At 45.1% G+C, this 20140-nt stretch overlaps 1 protein-coding gene across 5 annotated transcripts in view; it reads right to left on the bottom strand.

The window, feature by feature from the left end:
- Positions 1 to 20140, bottom strand: part of TTC39B (tetratricopeptide repeat domain 39B) — a 292928-nt gene that overhangs the window by 52622 nt on the left and 220166 nt on the right. For all 5 annotated transcript variants that reach the window (XM_030194157.1, XM_030194159.1, XM_030194161.1 and 2 more), the window contains 2 exons: positions 15805 to 15966; positions 745 to 836 (listed from right to left, as the gene is read on the bottom strand). In XM_030194157.1, coding sequence (XP_030050017.1) covers positions 745 to 836; positions 15805 to 15966 — 254 coding nt within the window. The remainder of the gene's footprint in view (positions 1 to 744; positions 837 to 15804; positions 15967 to 20140) is intronic.

Below are 20140 nucleotides of genomic sequence, written 5' to 3'. Positions count from 1 at the left end.
AATCAGGAAACAGCCCTCAGCGGCGACTCTATTCATATGAGCATACAAGCCCATAGCTCACCTGCTTGTTCATCAGTCTTGTTTTTTTATCATATTTTACATGTTTTTACAAACACTCAATAAACTTTACTTCAATATATGAAACTGCAAAAGCAACACTTAACTTATCAAAGCACAGGACACGGATACTTAAGAGGCGTATTTTCAAAGCACTTAGACTTACAAAGTTCTTGGAACTTTGTAAGTCTAAGTGCTTTGAAAATGAACCCTTAATCACCTTGGAATGTTTGCAACTGCTGCCTCAGGGTGTGGGTCCGGCATTCCTCAAACTGCTCTCAAACATAACTCTGAACACCAAGTCCTGCTTCTTTCATTATTGAGTTTTTGTAAAAGTATGGAAAAACAAGACCGATGAACAGGCAGGTGATCTGTGGGCTTATATGCTCATATGAAAGACGCTGAGGTCTGTTTGCTGATTGAGATTATGTCTAATTTAAGATCACATGTAAGAAGATTAAGAGGAGTTTTGCTGGGTCTGGATGTCCCTGCAAATAATCTAAAACTGACCATTAATTGGATTACACACATACTTGCTATTCCCCCCCCCCCCCCCCCCCCCTCTGTTTTGGCACATAACTGCCAGTGTAATGTGAAAGTAATAAACCATATTGTTTTGGCGCACTATATAGAATGAGAGTGTGTGTGAAATAAGTCATAATGCTGAAAATAGTACAATTCCAGTACCTGAACAAGGCTACAATATCCTCTCCTGTCGTTTGCACAAGATCATCTGGAAGCATACTCAGAATTGCTGCTTTCTGATACACGTATATTGCCTGCAAAAAACATACATAAAGCAAAGTTACTCAACTGTAGCAGATATTTTCCAAGGACTGCAGGCCATGACTTATCACAGTTGGGTAATGTCATCCAATGGAGCCTGGTGCAGATGCTGACTAGTGAGATTAACTGAGTACTTTCTAGCACTGTCTCACCGCACATGCGCTGATATCTTCCCACCTAATGTGGTCATGCGGATTCCTCAGTTATTTAAAAAAACTAAAGAAGGGGAGAGGAAGTGACATCAGCTGCCTGAATGGGTGCCTGATTTTGAATTTCTGCTCTCTCTCTCCCGATTAAAAGCTATTACACCCAAACACATCGGGCCCTCTGAAGCTTGGATTTTTCTTATATTGTGCTGCAAATATCCCCTGATGTCGACAGACATTAAAGAGACTTTGAAACAATTCCACCAGATTGGCTCAAAAGATTCCTCGCAGTCTGCATCTCTGTCACATCCCTTTATAATGAACCCGGTAGTTGCTCGAAAGATGATGGAGAATCGGAACTGGTAAACCTCAGAAGTCTTGGCCAAGAGATACAACAAATCTTTCGCCCTTTGCATTTAGAAATAAAAGAAACTAGGGGGGAACTCGTGACCCACATTGATACCATACATCAGGACCTGTGCAAACTCGAAGCATGCTTTGAGGAAATGGAAATGCAATTCGAAGAACAAGGGGAAGCAGTTTTGGACCTACAAACTAAGTACTCTACCTTGGAAACTCAATATGAGGAGCTGCAGTATAAATTGGACGATGTCCAGAATAGAGGGCGCAGGAACAACCTTCGTTTTCAAGGGGTACTGAAAAATAATAACCAAGAAAATGTGTGGGAGGTGATTCAATCATTATGCCGCCAGCTGTTGGATCTTAAAGAGGTTGATTCCGATACTGGACTGGAGAGTGCATTGGGCCATTTGGGCCGCTGCTACTAGACCGCAAAACATTGTGGTCTGCTTTTCTCGCTTTGCAGACAAGGAACTGATCCTGCAGAAGGCATGCTCGGTATCCTTGATCCAGTTTCAAGATGCAACTGTTTTTGTTTCAAGACCTGTCAGCCTTCACTCTGGTGAAGTGGCAGGAATTCAAAGCTATGCTTGAAGTTTGGCGCAAGGAACAGATCAGATATCGCTGGTCTTTCCTGCTGGTGCTCAATTTTCCTCTGCAAGTCTCTCTGTAAGGTCTGAAAACCTGATGAAGCCTTGAAAGTGCTCAAGGAGGTTGGATTGGGAATGATTCAGCAACTGTGAGTAAAGCTACCTCTTCCGCCACTGGTAGCAAAGCCAAGTGATGAGCCTGTGCATCTAGCAGGGGCAAAAGACTGCTGTGTAATTTAGATACAGCTCAGATTTGAGCATTTTTATGTGACTCTTACATTAGGTCATTTTTGCTTTGACTGCTATCCTTTTGGTACTGGTTTGTATCCTGCAGGGATATTGTCCAGGGCTCTATACTTGATATAGGGGGCCTGGACATTTTTTTTTTTGTTCTGCTTTAACTTGTTTATTGCTGAGATCAATGTTTTGTGTTAGCCATTTGTTCTGGGGAAGGGGGAGGATATCCCTGCAGGGGAGGGACAGACTTACTCTCACTAAAGTCTTATCCTTCTTTTTGAGGGATTTTTGGGAGATGCATAGGGGGGGAGGGTTTGGGGGTGGTTTGGTGGAGTGTGGGGGATTGGTGTATGTGGGGGGGGAGAGGATTTATCTTTTGGTGTGCATGGCTGTTGGGATGTGTTGGTGTGATTGTGTTTTCTTGGGTGCTTCATGATGACTAATGTTCGTGCTTTCACAATTAATACTCATGGCCTTAATTCACCTAGGAAGCACCATCTATTGTTTCAGGAACTGACTCGACAAGGGGCTCATATGGTTTTTGTGCAGGAGACACATTTTTGTAAAATACATGAACATCTATTATACCATAAACTGTATCCATATATTTTCTTTGTCACTGATACTGCTGGGGAAAAAATGGGGTGTTGCTGTGCTTTTGCATAAAGATTTAAAGATTCAGGTACAATTCAAAAAGACCCTCAAGGGAGGTATATATTTGTTCAGGTTCAAACACAGGAGGTTGAGTTGACCTTGGCCAACATATACGCTCCCAACATGGGTCAAATAGACTTTTTTGCATCCATTAAGCTTTAGTTGAGAGGGTTTATAGAAGGTTCATTTTTGTGTGCTGGGGATTTTAATGCTTGTCTTAATTTAACCTTGGATACCACAGGCAACTGTGCTCCTGGGGACAAAATTGTTACAAAGGCTTTTGTTAATGATTTGGGCCTCTATGATGTTTGGAGAGCATAGTGGTTCCCAAAGGGATTATATATATTATTTCTCTCCTCATGCTCAATATTCCCATATAGACTACATACTGTTAGACACATCTTTTAAAGATCAAGTGTGGGGTGTATCTCTTGGTAATATCACCTTTTTGGACCATGCCCCTTGTAGGGTGGATTTCTTGACATTGAGATCGGAGGAGCCAGTGGACAGATTCTGGATATTCAATATCACCTTACTTAAGGATGAGTTGGTGGTGCAGGAACATAAGGCTCTTTTGAAAGACTATCTAGCTCAGAATCTGTCATCTGGTCCATCTTTCTCTATGGCCTGGGAGGCTTTGAAAGTTGTTACATGAGGTTTCTTTTTAAAACATGCCTCTAGGAGGAAGAAGCGGAAAGAATCTCTAAAACAATACTTTTTGTCATTGATCTCTCAACTTGAGACTCAACTTAAGAGGACTGGCTCTTTGAACACCATGAAGGAGTTTTGTGAAGTTAGGCTCTCTCTTGAGAGTATGCATCGAGAAGATCTTCAATTTGCACTGGATAGGGTGAGACAGAGGCACTTTAAATACTCTGGAAAAGCCAGCTCTATTTTAGCTTATAAACTGCGAAATGCCCAGGCAGATAGGGTGGTGGGGAAAATTAAAAATTGGGGGGGGGGGGGCAGACACACTTGCTTTTAGGGCCCGTTTTAGGGAATTCTTAGAGGGTTTGTATACCAGGGATAGTACTATTGGAGTCTCCTGGCCTGGATGGTTTGCCATTGTAATTCTATAGAGATTTTGCTCCTGAGTTAGCACCTTTGCTTGCTGGCATTACGAACAGCAGCTCATATACCTCCTTCTATATTGGAGGCTTGTATTTCTGTCCTGTCAAAAGAGGGAAAAGATCCTACTGATTGTCAATTCTATCATCCAATCTCTGTTCTTAATGTGGATGCAAAACTTTTAGCTAAGGTCCTGGCCATCCGGTTAAGCTGCATGCTGCCTTCTCTTGTGCATCCGGATCAAGTGGGCTTTGTTACAAAGAGGCAGGTGGCAGACAATATTCATATGATTATTAACTTGAATTATGTGTCTCGTAGATTTGAGTCTCAGTCTTTTCTCTTGGGGTCTTTGACAGGGTTCACTGCCCGTTCTTGGATGGGGTTTTGTTCGTTATGGGGGTTTGGACTGTTTTCTGGGCCTGGACTTATGAATTTTATTCTAAATCTACTACCTGTGTGCGTGTGAATGGAGGTAACTCAGCTAAGTTCCCACTTTCTACAGGAACGAGACAGGGGTGTCCCTTATCTCCCTTGCTTTTTGCCCTTGTGATGAACCCCTGGCCTCGGCCATTAGATCCAATCCAAATGTTAAAGGTGTTAGGGTGGGTGATGAGGAGTACAAGATAAGCTTGTTTGCTGATGACATCCTATTGTCTCTGACTTCTTCTCTCACTACTCTACCTAATCTGATTTCTGCTTTAACAGCATATTCCCAGGTTTCGGGATCCAAAATCAACATAAGTAAGACTGAGGCACTTAGGTCCTGATGATCAAAACTCCAGTGCAGCACAGAACAGCGCCAGAGTTTACCACCCCAACAGCACCCTAATATAACTCCCTCATGATCAAAGCTGATAGTATGCAAATGATATGTATGCTATTAGTTTTGCTCATGAGGGAGCAAATTGGGCGGATGGTGCCCAGCACGTTCGCTGAACAGTTGTGCATTAAGGACAGCTCTCCTGCATATGTGCTGGAATGCATGGGCGGAGGCGGGGGGAGAGGAGGAAGAGGGAGAACAGCACAGCTCCCCTGCACATGTGCTGTAATGCCTAGGTGGAGGGGGGGGAGAAGAGGGAGGACAGCTGACCAATAAGGCTCCAATGCTGCCAGGTTGTTTTCTAGTCTCCCCTGCTGCAGCAAATGCTGCATTGAAAAGTGGACGAAATGTTGGACGACAATGCTTTCCCTTCTCCTCCCCCCCCCCCAAGTGGGAGCCCGAGTCCTGGAGAAGATGGTGAGTGGCTAGTTTGCAGACTATCTCTTGAAGGCTCAGCACTGCTTCTCCCTTCTTAACCCTAACACTAGCTCCAAGCTGGCATAGAGTTAAAGCATTAGGAGTGACCGAGTTCTGAGCGTAGTTCTCTGAGCATGGGGGGGGAGGGGGGACAAAAGAAACTATAAATATCATTTAAATGAGCTCTGTGGTATCCCTTGGCTAGGAATAATTTGTGATAATATCCCTCTTTGATTTTTCAGCTTCCTCTTGTATTGGGGACTAAGAGGCTAAAATATTTAGTATAACATTTATTTTAGGATCTGTATATTGTTTTTGCAGACCTATTTCATAGCACTCGACTCGGAATCCTGAACTCTATTACTAAGACTTTTTCTTTGCAACTTATATCCTGCAGTGCACTTCCTCTGGGACAGTGCCCTTGCATTTCATATTTAAAATTACACTAATATTTTTGTTTTCTTTTGCAGCATGGGACAGATGATTTTGAAGGGGCACTTTTGTTGTCTTATATACATTGTCATGTACTTATGCTAATTTTCTTTGTATTTTTAATTTCTTGTAATGTCTTTTTCTTTTCAAGTGAAAGATTGTATTTTTGCTTGATGGAAATTTGAAATCTAATATATATAAAGTAAATTTAAAAAAAACACAAACAAAATCAAGCCATTGGGATGTAGGAGGGCCAGCATTTTTATTTATTTATTTATGTCATTTATACCCCGCCTATTGCCACACAGAGCAGCCTCTAAGCGGCTTACAATGAACAAATAAATCAGTTACAATGGCAGAAGAGAAGGACCGGAGGAATAAGGGAAGGAAGGGGCGAGTTAGAAAACAATATATCATAAGTAGAAATAGAAAACAAAAGAAGAAGAGAAAGCAGAAGTTCTAAATCAGGTCTTGACTCGCCGGGACACTCAAGGCAGGAAACCAGGAGGAAACGGGCCCCTTCATCATAAGCACGGAGAAGCCACAGAAGAGAAGACCAGCTGCCCGATCAATCCAAGGGATCCAGGCAGTGCAGGTTCTAACGGACCACCTCCTAATGTCCAACCATCGGGCTCTCCGCCATCCGCTACTGCTCTGCCGGACCGACAGAAGAGGCGGAGCCAGCGAAGACAGGGGGAACAACTCCAGGACTAGAGCCAAAAGCTCGCCGGGAGAAGGACAGCAGAGGCAGCAGACTTCCCTCAAGCGACGAGACCGCAGCGCCAATTGCGGCTCATGGATCCAGCTCCATGCCCGGTAGCACTCACCACCCGTCTCCTCCATCGGCAGCACCTCCCCGCTCGAGTCCACCACAGGTGAATCACACCGCAGCACTAAGGGCCTGAACTCCGTCCCTCCTGACATCGGTCTCCCCTCAGTGGCGCTGGCAGGAACGGGAAAGCAAGCAGGGAACCAGACAAAAGACTAACAGATCTCCACAGCATACAGCAGAGCGACAGCAGAGAAGATTGGGCCAGATTGAAGCCAGGCAGACGGTACGGTACAGCAAAAGCATCAGGAGCCAACAGATCCTGCGTCCGTTAAGCGGCGGCCATTTTAGCAGACTGATCCCCCAGACATCCCAGGAAAGCAATGGGACACCCTAGGGGACACTGCTGTGGACTTCATATAAATGCTCCCAGGTATACACATCTCACCATTGCTCCCTTATCTTGCCTGCTGAGCCCTCCTAAACCCACTACCCCCCAACTGTACAGCACTACAATAGCCCTTATGGGTAAAGGGGGTACTATAAATGGGTACAGTGGATTTCTGGTGAGTTTTGGAGGGCTCACAGTTTCCGCCACAAGCGTAACAGGGTAAGGTATGGGCCTTGGTTCACCTGGCTATCAAACACTGCACCCACCACTACACTAATCTGGGGTCCTGCATGCTGCTCTAATGGACCTGGCTATAACATCTGAGGCTGTCATAAAGGCTGGTGAGTACTATTTTTATTCACATTTTTGGGGGGTGGGAGGGGGTCAGTGACCACTGGAGGAGTAAGGGGGATCATCCCTGAATTCCTCCAGTGGTCATCTGGTCATTTAGGGTAACTTTTTGTGTCTTTTTCGTTAGAAAAACAGGTCTAGACCAAAATGTTGATGTTTTCGCCCTAGACATTTTGGTTTTGTTCCATTATGACTGTAAAATGTCCAAGTGTTAGGCACGTCCTAAGCCCGTCTTAATCCCACCTTTAAAACACCCCTGACATGCCCCCTTGTGATTTGGACGCACTGCAGATGAAATGCATAGATAAAAGTCTGTAAAACAGGTTTGGAAAATACCAATTTGGACTTTTTGAGAAGAAATCCATCCAAATGGTGTTTTATGACAATTTTTGGACGTTTTTCTCTTTCAAAAATGAACCCCAAAGGCAGTTAAGTGTTGCGGATCACAAAAGATATAACCTGCACCCTGGTATTGAACCAAACATTTACAAGGAAAGTGCAAAAAGAATAACACTCATAATTTCAATAAAGCAGGTTTTAATAGTAAAAATTGATGCCTCCTTTTCTGTGTATCCTTAAACACGTCAGGAAAAACCTGCACGTCCGCATTCTTTAAAAGTAGTATCTTTTGTACGAAAACACATCCTGAGAAGTCAGTCTCTATCTGGTCTAAGACACATTTTATTAGAAGAGTAGCCACCAGAAGATCTGAGTCAGATCTTTGCAATAAGTTAGTGAAGTCCAAGCTATCCATCTCTCCAGCAAGGGAACTCACTCTGCACCCTCCTTCCTCTTTGCTGTGGAAGATAATACATACTGGAAACTGGGGGAACAGAATCTACAAAAAAAGAAAAAAACTGCCCATCCCTATCATAAGTCTTGACGCAGTTACTTAACATCCAAATTTGAGTAAACCATCATGGGGTTGGAACATATATTCTGGCATTACTATTTATTGCCCAAGAAAAGTGTGTGAAGTCCTGATCCTGACCTTCAAAATCCAGTCCAGGAACTCTTTAAATAACTTGCACTGAGGTTCACAGGCAACATAGGGTTACATTAATCATAAAGGAGGTTGATGGAGGGGGAGGATACAAAGCAAAGCTTCTGATCTTTTCTCATCCTAAATGTTATCATTACAAAAAGTCCATCTATTTGTACTTAAGATCACATGAACAAGTGAGCATTTTATGAGATGAGATCGGAATAGAGCATTGGCTTCCATTAAAATTAGTTTTATGGAGTGGCATTGGGAAGGGGGGGGGGGTCTGGTTAAGTACATAAAAAACGTTATATAAATTTTGGAGTGTGTTTTTTTGCTTTCAAATGAAAGGTTGAACAACAATAACAGGACTGTTACTGTTAGGTTTTTAATAATTGCGTTGAATGTCGATTGATCTAATGTGGCTTGGTGTTATTTTCTTCTTCCTCTTGTTGTATGTTTACCTTGTTAATAAAGACTTCATGCAAATAAAATAAAAAAAAATTCGTTTTATGGGGAAAAGTTCTCCCAAAATGTTTTAGTATCGTGCCCAGGGGCCAATAAAACATGAGCTATGGACTTCTAGCCCCTCTCAGGGGGCTTCCACGCTTTGGTGTGCTAACTGAGGCCTGTCAAGTCCAGCTATTGGTTAATGATACTTCAAGTCCTCCTTACCAACAGGAAGTACAATGGGTAGGGTTTCCCACATTCTCTTCCATGCATCCTGAATGACGTTTGGATGGGTGCTGTTAGCAACTCTTTAGTGGGATCCAGGTACTTCATGAAATTGAGAATAGATAAAATCTAGAAAGCACAGCAGACAAAAGCACAAAGGGCCCCAAGTATTGGAGTGAAGGAACAAAATTTATTAGAAGGCCCGACTCGGGCCTTGTTTTGGTGTTATGCCTGGATATGCTGTATGAATACTACTACTACTACTACTACTACTACTACTACTATTTAACATTTCTAAAACACTACCAGGGTTACGCAGCGCTGTACAATTAACAAAGAAGGACAGTCCCTGCTCAAAGGAGCTTACAATCTAAAGGACAAAAAGTGCAGTCAATCAAGATTGAAGCAGTCTAGATTTCCTGGATAGAGGTACAATGGTTAGGTGCCGAAAGCGACATTGAAGAGGTGGGCTTTGAGCAAGGATTTGAAGATGGGTAGGGAGGGGGCTTGGCATATGGGCTCAGGGAGTTTATTCCAAGCATAGGGTGAGGCGAGGCAGAAAGGGCGGAGTCTGGAGTTGCCGGTGGTGGAGAAGGGTACTGAGAGGAGGGATTTGTCCTGTGAGTGGAGGTTACAGGTAGGAGCGTAAGGGGAGATGAGGGTAGAGAGGTAGTGAGGGGCTGCAGATTGAGTGCATTTGTAGGTTAGTAGGAGAAGCTTGAACTGTATGTGGTACCTGATCGGAAGCCAGTGAAGTGACTTGAGGAGAGGGGTGATATGAGCATATCGGTCTAGGCGGAAGATAAGACGCACAACAGAGTTCTGAACGGATTGAAGGGGGGATAGATGGTTAAGTGGGAGGCCAGTGAGGAGTAGGTTGCAGTAGTCAAGGCGAGAGGTAATGAGAGTGTGGATGAGAGTTCGGGTGGTGTGCTCAGAGAGGAAAGGGCGAATTTTGCTGATGTTATAGAGAAAGAAGCGACAGGTCTTGGCTGTCTGCTGAATATGGGCAGAGAAGGAGAGGGAGGAATCGAAGATGACTCCGAGGTTGCGGGCAGATGAGACGGGGAGGATGAGGGTGTTATCGACTGAAATAGAGAGTGGAGGGAGAGGAGAAGTGGGTTTGGGTGGAAAGACAATGAGCTCGGTCTTGGCCATGTTCTGTTTCAGGTGGCGGTTGGACATCCAGGCAGCAATGTCGGATAAGCAGGCCGATACTTTGGCCTGGGTTTCCGCAGTGATGTCTGGTGTGGAGAGATAAAGCTGGGTGTCGTCAGCATAAAGATGATATTAGAAACCATGAGATGAGATCAGCGAGCCCAGGGAAGAGGTGTAGATTGAAAAAAGAAGGGGTCCAAGGACAGATTCCTGAGGAACTCCAACAGAGAGCGGGATGGGGGTGGAGGAAGATCCATGAGAATGTACTCTGAAGGTATGGTGGGAGAGATAAGAGGAGAACCAGGAGAGGACAGAGCCCTGGAACCCAAATGAGGATAGTGTAGCAAGAAGTAAATTATGATTGACAGTGTCAAAAGTGGCGGATAGGTCGAGGAGAATGAGGATGGAGTAGTGACCTTTGGATTTGGCAAGGAACAGGTCATTACAGACTTTAGTGAGTGCCGTTTCTGTCGAGTGTAGAGGGCGAAAACCGGATTGAAGCAGATCGAGGATGGCATGAGAGGAGAGAAAATCAAGGCAGCAGCTGTGAACAGCGCGTTCAAGTATCTTGGAGAGGAAGGGTAGGAGGGAGATGGGGTGGTAGTTGGAAGGGCAGGTAGGGTCTAGTGATGGTTTTTTGAGGAGTGGTGTGACTACAGCATGCTTGAAGGAGTCAGGGACAGTTGCAGTGGAGAGAGAGAGAGGTTGAGGACATGATAGATGAGGAGGTGACAGTAGGAGAGATGGTGTTTAGTAAGTTAGTGGGGATGGGATCAGAGGAACAGGTGGTGCATTTCGAGGAGGAAAGAAGGTGGGCGGTTTCCTTCTCGGTGATATCAGGAAAAGAGGAGAAGGAGGCCTGGATTGGTTGGTTGAGGGAGTGGATTAAAGGGTGACGAGGAAGAGGTGACTTGGTAGTGAATTCGAGGTTGATCTTCTGCACCTTGTCGTGGAAGTAATCAGCCAGTGATTGAGGAGAGAGTGAGCGGGGGGGTGGGAGCGGAGGGCACTTTGAGGAGGGAGTTAAGGGTTGTGAAGAGACCACAAGGGTTGGAGCCGAGAGAATTAGTCAATTGGGTGTAATAGTCCTGTTTGGCAAGGAATAGGGAGGACTGGAAGGAGGATAGCATGAATTTGTAATGAATGAAGTTGCTATGGGTGCGAGATTTCCTCCAGAGGCGTTCAGCAGATCGGGCGCAGGAGCGAAGGCATCGGATGCAAGGGGTCAGCCAGGGCTGGGGATTAGTACACCTTGTGGGATGGGAGATGGATGGTGCAAGGGTGTCCAGAGCAGAGGAGAAAGTGGCATTGTAAGTAGAGACAGCTTTGTCGACAGACTCGGAGGACATGATGGAAGGGAGGAGATTAGAGATACTAGAGGATAAGGTGGGAGGGTCGACAGCCTGGAGATTCCTGAAAGTAGTGGTTAGTGTTGGGCTGGACTGAGGGGGAGGGTGATGAAGGTGATAGGTGATGATCTGAGAAAGGAAGAGCAGAGGTGCAGAAATTGGAGGGGGAGCAGGTAGAGGAGAGGATGAGGTCAAGACAATGGTCAGTTTGGTGAGTAGGGGTGGTGGAGCTCAGCTGGAGGTTGAAGGAAGATGTCAGAGTGAGGAACTGAGAAGCGTAAGAGTTGGATGGGTCGTCAGCGTGTATGTTAAAGTCTCCAAGAATGAGGGACGGAGATGAGGGTTCAAGAAAAACAGAGAGCCAGGCATCGAAGTCAGTAAGGAAGGAAGAGGGGGACTTATCAGGGGGTGGTGGTAAATGACTGCAACTCTGAGTGGCAGCGGGTAGAATAGACGGATGGAGTGAACTTCAAAGGATAAGAAGCAGTGAGACTGTGGTAGGAGGAGGGGTTGAAAACTACAGGAGGGTGAAAGTAGAAACCCGACGCCTCCTCCGCGGCCAACTGGGCGGGGAGTGTGGGAGAAAAGATAACCTCCATGGCATAGGGCCGCGACTGAGGCAGAGTCGTCAGGGGTGAGCCAGGTTTCAGTTAGGGCGAGCAGTTGAAGGGAACAGGAGATGAAGAGATCATGGGTGAAGGGAAGTTTGTTGCAGACCGAGCAGGCATTCCACAGGGCACACGAGAAGGGGAGGGAGGAGGGGGGAAGGAGGGGAATAGAGATGAGATTGGAGACATCCCGGAATCGTTTGCATGGTTCTGCTCAATCACAGGGGAATGCTAAATGTTAACCACTGCAAATGAACTGATTCACCCTGCAGTACAAAGTTTGTATGATTATTTGATTGATGCAAGTTACATCCGATGTCTCTGCAACTGACACCGTGATCAACATTTACCATTCCCCGTGACTGAGCAGAACTATCAAATTGTATTGAACAGCATATCACCTAAACACAGTCCCTGTCAAGTCATGTAATAAATTTTGTTCCTTCACATCAATTCTTGGGGCTTTTTGTTTTGTTTTTTTTCTGCTGTGCTTTGGACGCTGCATTTCAGATTCCATCTCTTTTGTTTGTTTCTTTCTTTCTTTCTTCCAAATCTAGAAAGGCCAGGTCTTCAGAGAAAGAATCATTCCCAGGATAAGATGAAGAGGACTCTGATTAGAAGTCAGTAGACTTTTCCTCACTGGAACAGAACTTCTATGACAGGTAAATAAGATCTCAGGACTTCTCAGATCCTGACTCAGAAAAGACAAATTGGATGGATGCCTGGGAGTGCACTGGATATGGCATTAAATACCTTGGTTTGAAAGTTGACTTCTTGGGCATCGAAGTCAACGGTGTCAAGAAATAGCAGAGTTTTATTGCTCCAGATCTGTTCCATCTGGGTTGGCACAGATGGAAATGAAATTCACATGGGAGGTCCCAAGCAGAGGGTCACTTGATCCACCAAGAGATGTTGAATTTCTTGACACATACATCTTAATTTATTTAGTAGCTCATGCAGGCAACTCAGGAATTTTTCTATCCTGATCTGTCTCAAAGAGCGCTGAAGATAACATCAAAGTCAGTCTCAGAAGGGAATGGTTATCTTCTGTAGATTTTGAGGCCAAAGGCTGTGGTCTGGACCTCTGGAGACAGTGCACCAGTGTGAGAGTGTCTGGGAGGCAGAGTTCATACCTCCAGACATGGATGCTCCTGATGGTGCAGAACTTCCAGCACCGCCTTGCTCTCAGAGAGATATGGGACAATCCACTGAAGGTGAAAAAGCATTCCATTGAGAGGCCTGGATCTCTCAGACATTGTAAGCCTCTTTTTTTGTTTCTTGTTGATTAAGGGAGAAAGGCCTTCAGAGTTTTTCTGCTCAGGTTGAAATAACTACAGTTTCATCGTGCCACTGCAGAAAAATAGTTGTGGAGAAAAGAAATATATTATCCAGACCCAAGATTATGATCCTGGACTCCATGTGGACTGCTAAAACTGGTATAAAAAATTCTCAGCTCAACTGGGAAACAAAAGGCTTCTCAGTTTCTAGGTCATCCTTTCACCAACGAGGCAAAGATATTAAAAGCCTCTTTGACATGGCTTCATAGTCCTCGTGTCAAGTCCTTGGCATTAGGTTCTAAGAAGTGGACTTCATCTGTACCTTGCTGTAGAGCATAAATATGACCTTATCACCAAATATCTCTAGGTAACACCCTCATGCACTTTTATTTATTTATTAGTATGTATTTACTGCCTTTTTGAAGAAATTCACCCAAGACGGTGTAGAAGATCAAACTGAACATAGGCAATAGACATTATCAACAGAAAATATATTCAAGTAACAGTACATATAATGGCACAGTATGCTACTTACAATATTCACACAATACACAATTAAAGGGACCAAGAATATTATAATGCCTCTGTATCGTTCCATGGTGTGACCTCACCTTGAGTATTGCATTAAATTCTGGTCACCGTATCTCAAAAAAGATAGAGTGGAATTAGAAAAGGTTCAAAGAAGAGCGACCAAAATGATAAAGGGGGTGGAGCTCCTCCCATACAAAGAAAGGCTAAAGAGGTTATGCCTCTTCAGCTTGAAAAAAAGACAGCTGAAAGGGGATATTACTGAGGTATACAAAATCCCGAGTACAGTGGAACGGGTAAAGTGAATTGATTTTTCACTCTTTCAAAAAGTACAAAGGCCAGGGGACACAGAAATACTTTTAAAACAAATAGGAGGAAATATTTTTTCACTCAAAGAATAGTTAAGCTTTCGAATTCATTGCTGGAGGATGTGGTAAAGGTGGTTAACACATCTGGGTTTAAAAAAAAGTTTGAACAAGTTCCTAGAGAAAAAGTCCATAATCTGTTATTGAGATGGACATGGGGGAAGCCACTGCTTGCCCGATATTGTAGCATGGAATGTTGCTACAATTTGTGTTTCTGCCAGGTACATGTGACCTGGATTGGAAACTGTTGGAACCCAGGATACTGAGCTAGATGGACCATTGGTCTGACCCAGTATGGCTGTTCTTATGTTCTTAACAGACAGCAAAGGGTATAAGAGAAAGTGAAACTAAAAAGGAAAAACCAGGCTCTATGTCAGCTGCAGGTATTATGGTCATTCTGAACAAAGCAGTAAGCAGGCAAAGTCCTATTTCAACTTTTTTTTTTTTTTTTAATAATTTTGAGCCTTCCAGGAACAGAAAAATACCTGTTGTCATTGGAGCCGACTCTGTGGGTGCTGTGGGTGCTTGAGCACCCCCAATGTTGAGAAAATTCCTTGTATGTGTCCAGGGAGGGGTTATTTTCATTGGGCTTAGCACCCCCAATAATTTTGAAAAGTTGGCTCCTATGCCTGTTGTACCTAAATATATGACAACTACATGCCTGAAGGCTATTGAAGTGGTGTACATTCAGGTACAGTAGGAATTTTACAGGTCCTGGAGGGATCACATTTACAAAAAAAAAAAAAAAAGAATTATTGTACGGTTTGAACCTACATCCCTTGGTTTACAGTCCACTGCACTAATCACTAGACTACTCCTCTGTACTGCAAGGACATCTATAGCCATATTTTTGAAAATTATGCCAAACAGAAATTCATATCCCTGGGCTTTTGTCGTTCAAAAGTTAGATGTTTCACTTTAGAAAATGGCAAATCATTTTGGATGTTTTCAGTGCAAAAATGTCCATCTCATAGCCATAATCGAACAGGAAATGTAGACGTTTGATTATGGCTGTGAGATGGCCCTTTTTGTTTTTTTGGACATCATAAGCAGGATTTTTTTTGAACTTAAGATATTTTTTTTGAAAATGCCCCTCCACATGTGTGAGACTAGCAAGTTAGTTCCTTCTTCTAGTAAAGGCTTAGGAGAAGAGTAAAGCTTTCACCGCTTCCTGAAGTAGAGACAGATATCTTACTCCCATGTACTTGTAGAAAATTTCACAGTGGACAGTGATGGATATCCTCTGTTTGCACTTGGAACAGATTTTAAAGCCACTTGTCTTGACATTGTGAGAAAATTCAAAGAGGAAAAAACAAATATGGAGTTTTCTCGTTTTAAAGATGGCTCAACAGAGAAAATATTTTGACAGGCAGATGGATTAGATTGACTTTGGAAGGAAACATTCCATGAATCAATTCACTAGGAAAACAGACATACAAAAAAACTTGTCAAAAGTGAAGGAAAACCTAAGGAAAATCTATAGGGTTTTCAAAAAGAAGCCTAAAGATAAAGACAGAAGACCTGAAAACATATTAGCAGTGCTGAAAAAAAAAAGTAAACCATAACAGATAGTCTTGGCAAGAAAAGAAATTAGTAAGAAAGCACAGGGCTATGCCAGTGCTGAAACAATAAGGCCTTTAGGTTTTTCCAGAAATTTCTGGATCTGTCTGCTCAGCCCCCAGCAAGGCCACATGTATGACTCACTGAACCTGCTTATCTGCAGGGAAATAAATGTCATATTTTTCATGTCATATCATGACAATTACTTTGATTGGCTGAATTACCTTTGACCACCTGCTCTCTTTGCAAAGAAGGTCTGCATAGCGATATGCTTGAAGCCAGTCCTGCTGGTAAATGTATGACCACATCAGCTCCCAGTAACAAAGGTGGTGAATCTGCTTCCACTCCTGCTGGGCAGCAACGCATTTCTGAAAGGTTGCCTGTGCCTACAATTTAAGAAACCAAAGATAACAAAAGTAAAGTGCATCACATTTGTAAAGGAGTGTGTTCAGGGCCTACAGACTAGATAGGAAGAAAGGTTAGAACTCTTATCTTTCTGGCAAAACCAATATGTCAGTTGACATCAAAAAACAAGATGCCTGAGCTCCAAATCTGTCCTGAGCAACTGTAAACAATTTGCCTATATACCTGGCCAGGGCTAGACCAAGGCAATCTGCCGCCTGAGGCAGAGATGAAATGCCGCCTGCCCCAGTGCCTGGTCTAGCATCTTCCCCCGTCCCTATATTTACCTTATTTTTTTCCCCAAAAAGCGGCAGCAGCAGCGATTCCCATAGGCTGCCCTGCCACCAGAACTGGCCTCTTCACTACTGCGTTCCGCCTCTGAGGAAATAGCAAAGATACATACCTGTAACAGGTGTTCTCCGAGGACAGCAGGCTGATTGTTCTCACTGATGGGTCGACATCCACGGCGGCCCAGGAACGGCAATTTTTCACAGCAAAAATAGACAAAGTTTTGCCAGAGCCTTCTGGAGGACGGGGCGCACACACCGCCGTCTTCCCGCCCATTGTGCGAGTCCCCGCTCAGTTATATTAAAAAGCAATAACAAGGAGAACAACAACTCCAAAGGGGAGGTGGGTGGGTTTGTGAGAACACCTGCTACAGGTATGTATCTTTGCTTTCTCCGAGGACAAGCAGGCTGCTTGTTCTCACTGATGGGGTATCCCTAGCAACCAGGCTCACTCAAAACAACAAAAAAGGTCAATTGGGCCTCGCAACGACGAGGACATAACTGAGACTGACCTAAAAGCAGAAACATCTAACTGAGATTGCAGCCTGGAACAGAATAAAAATGGGCCGAGGGGGGTGGAGTTGGATCTAAACCCCGAACAGATTCTGCAGCACCGACTGCCCAAACAGACTATCGCGTCAGGTATCCTGCTGAAGGCAGTAGTGAGATGTGAATGTGTGGATTGATGACCACGTCGCAACCTTGCAAATCTCTTCTATAGTGGCTGACTTCAAGTGGGCCACTGACACTGCCATGGCTCTAACACTATGAGCCATGACATGACCCTCAAGATTCAGCCCAGCTTGGGCGTAAGTGAAGGAAATGCAATCTGCTAGGCAATTGGAAATGGTGCGATTTCCGACTGCGACTCCCCTTCTGTTGGGATCAAAAGAAACAAACATTTGGGCAGACTGTCTGAAGGGGCTTGTCCGCTCCATGTAAAAGGCCAATGCTCTCTTGCAGTCCAAGGTGTGCAACTGACGTTCAGCAGGGTGGGTATGAGGACTGGGAAAAAATGTTGGCAAGGCAATTGACTGGTTCAGATGGAACTCAGACACCATCTTTGGCAAGAACATAGGGTGCGTGCGGAGGACTACTCTGTTGTGATGAAACGAGATAAGGAGCATGCACTACCAAGGCTTGGAGCTCACTGACTCTACGAGCTGAAGTAACAGCCACCAAGAAAATGACCTTCCAGGTCAAGTACTTCAGATGGCAGGAATTCAATGGCTCAAAAGGAGGTATCATCAGCTGAGTGAGAATGACACTGAGATCCCAAGACACTGGTGGAGATTTGATAAGGGGCTTTGACAAAAGCAAACCTCTCACAAAACGAACTACTAAAGGCTGTCCAGAGATAGGCTTACCTTCTACACGTTGATGATAAGCACTAATTGCACTAAGGTGAACCCTTACGGAGTTGGTCTTGAGACCAGACTCTAAGTGTAGAAGGTATTCAAGCAGGGTCTGTGTAGGACAAGAGTGAGGATCTAGGGCCTTGCTATCACACCAGATAGCAAACCCATTTGAAAAAGTAACACCTCTTCGTGGAATCTTTCCTGGAAGCAAGCAAAACCCGGGAGACACCCTCAGAGAGACCCAAGGAAGCTAATGCTACGGTCTCAACATCCAGGCCGTGAGACCCAGAGACTAGAGGTTGGGATGTAGAAGCGACCCCTCATTCTGAGTGATGAGGGCTGGAAAACACTCCAATCTCCACTGTTCTTCGGAGGACAACTCCAGAAGAAGGGGAAACCAAATCTGACGCGGCCAGATGGGAGCAATCAGAATCATGGCTCCGCGGTCTTGCTTGAGTTTCAGCAAAGTCTTCCCCACCAGAGGTATGGGAGGATATGCATACAGAAGGCCCTTCCCCCAATGAAGGAGAAAGGCATCTGACACTAGTCTGTCGTGGGCCTGAAGTCTGGAACAGAACTGAGGGACTTTGTGATTGACCTGAGTGGCAAAAAGATCCACCAAGGGGGTGCCCCACTCTCGGAAGATCTTGCGTACGACGCCCGAGTTGTGTGACTACTCGTGAGGCTGCATAATCCTGCTCAATCTGTCGGCCAGACTGTTGTTTACGCCTGCCAGATACGTGTCTTGGAGAAACGTGCCGTGACGGCGAGCCCAAAGCCACATCTGGACGGCTTCCCAACACAGGGGGGCGAGATCCAGTGTCCCCCTGCTTGTTGATGTAGTACATTGCAACCTGATTGTCTGTCTGAATTTGGAAGATTTGATTGGACAGCCGATCTCTGAAAGCCTTTAGAGCGTTGCAGACCGCTCGCAACTCCAGGAGATTGATCTGAAGACCTTTTTCCTGGAGGGACCAAACTACTTGAGTGTGAAGCCCATCGACATGAGCTCCCCACCACATGAGGGATGTATCCGTGGTCAGCACTTTTTGTGGCTGAGGAATTTGAAAGGGACGTCCAAAGGGCAAATTGGATCGAACTGTCCACAACTCAAGGGAATTGTGAAAATCGGTGGACAGCTGGATTGCATTCTCTAGATCCCCCGCAGCTTGATACCACTGGGAAGCTAGGGTCCATTGAGCTGATCTCATGTGAAGATGGGCCATGAGTGTCACATGGACTGTTGAGGCCATATGGCCTAGAAGTCTCAACATCTGCCGAGCTGTGATCTGCTGAGACACTCTGGCCATAGAAACTAGAGACAGAAGATTGTCTGCTCTCGCTTCGGGAAGATAGGCACAAGCCATCTGTGAGTCCAGCAGAGCTCCTATAAATTCCAGTTTCTGAACAGGGAAAAGATGGGACTTGGGGTAATTGATAACAAACCCGAGTAGCTCCAGCAGTTGAATAGTCATCTGCAAGGACTGTAGAGCTCCTGCCTCTGAGGTGTTCTTTACCAGCCAATCGTCGAGATAAGGGAACACATGCACTCCCAGTCTGCGTAGCGACGCTTCAACTACTGCCAGGCATTTTGTAAAGACCCTGGGCGCAGACGCCAGACCAAAGGGCAGTACACAATACTAGAAGTGCTGCGCCCCCAGACGAAATCGAAGATACTTCCTGTGGAGCTGGAAGTATCGGGATGTGTGTATAAGCATCCTTTAAGTCCAGAGAACATAGTCAATCATTTGCCTGAATCATGGGAAGAAGGGTGCACAGGGAAACCATCCTGAACTTTTCTCAGACTAGGAATATGTTCAGGGCCCTTAGGTCTAGGATGGGACGCCTCCCTCCTGTTTTCTTTTGCACAAGGAAGTACCTGGAATAGAATCACAGCCCTCCTTGCCCTGGTGGGACGGGCTCGACCGCATTGGCGCTGAGAAGGGCGGAGAGTTCCTCTGCAAGTACCTGCCTGTGCTGGAAGCTGAAGGACTGAGCTCCAGGTGGACAATTTGGAGGTCTGGAGATCAAATTGAGGGAGTATCCTAACCGGACTATTTGAAGAACCCACTGATCGGAGGTTATGAGAGGCCACCTTTGGTTAAAAAATTTTAACCTTCCTCCGACTGGCAAGCCGTCCGGAACGGAGACCTTTATAGCGGCAATGCTCAGCTGGAGCCAGTCAAAAGCCCGTCCCTTGCTTTTGCTGGGGAGCCACAGGGGCCTGCCTTGGCGCACGCTGTTGATGAGAACGAGCGCGCTGGGGATGAGCCTGAGAAGGCTGTCGAGAAGGAGGTTTGTACCTACGCTTGTTATAAGCATAGGGAGCATTCTTCCTTCCCCGGAAAAATCGTCTACCTGATGAGGTAGTAGCAGAAGGCGCCCGGCGGAAGAGACTGTCCATAGCGGTTTCCCACTGCGTGATCTGATCAACCACTTGCTCGACTTTCTCATAAAAAATATTATCCCCCCGGCAAGAGACATCCGCAATCCGCTGCTGGACTCGATTGTCC

The sequence above is a fragment of the Microcaecilia unicolor genome, chromosome 2 (assembly GCF_901765095.1).
Source record: "Microcaecilia unicolor chromosome 2, aMicUni1.1, whole genome shotgun sequence".
NCBI classification, from domain to species: Eukaryota; Metazoa; Chordata; class Amphibia; order Gymnophiona; family Siphonopidae; genus Microcaecilia; species Microcaecilia unicolor.
Note: the sequence above shows the minus strand (reverse complement) of the source record. Positions and strands in the feature narration are given on the sequence as shown.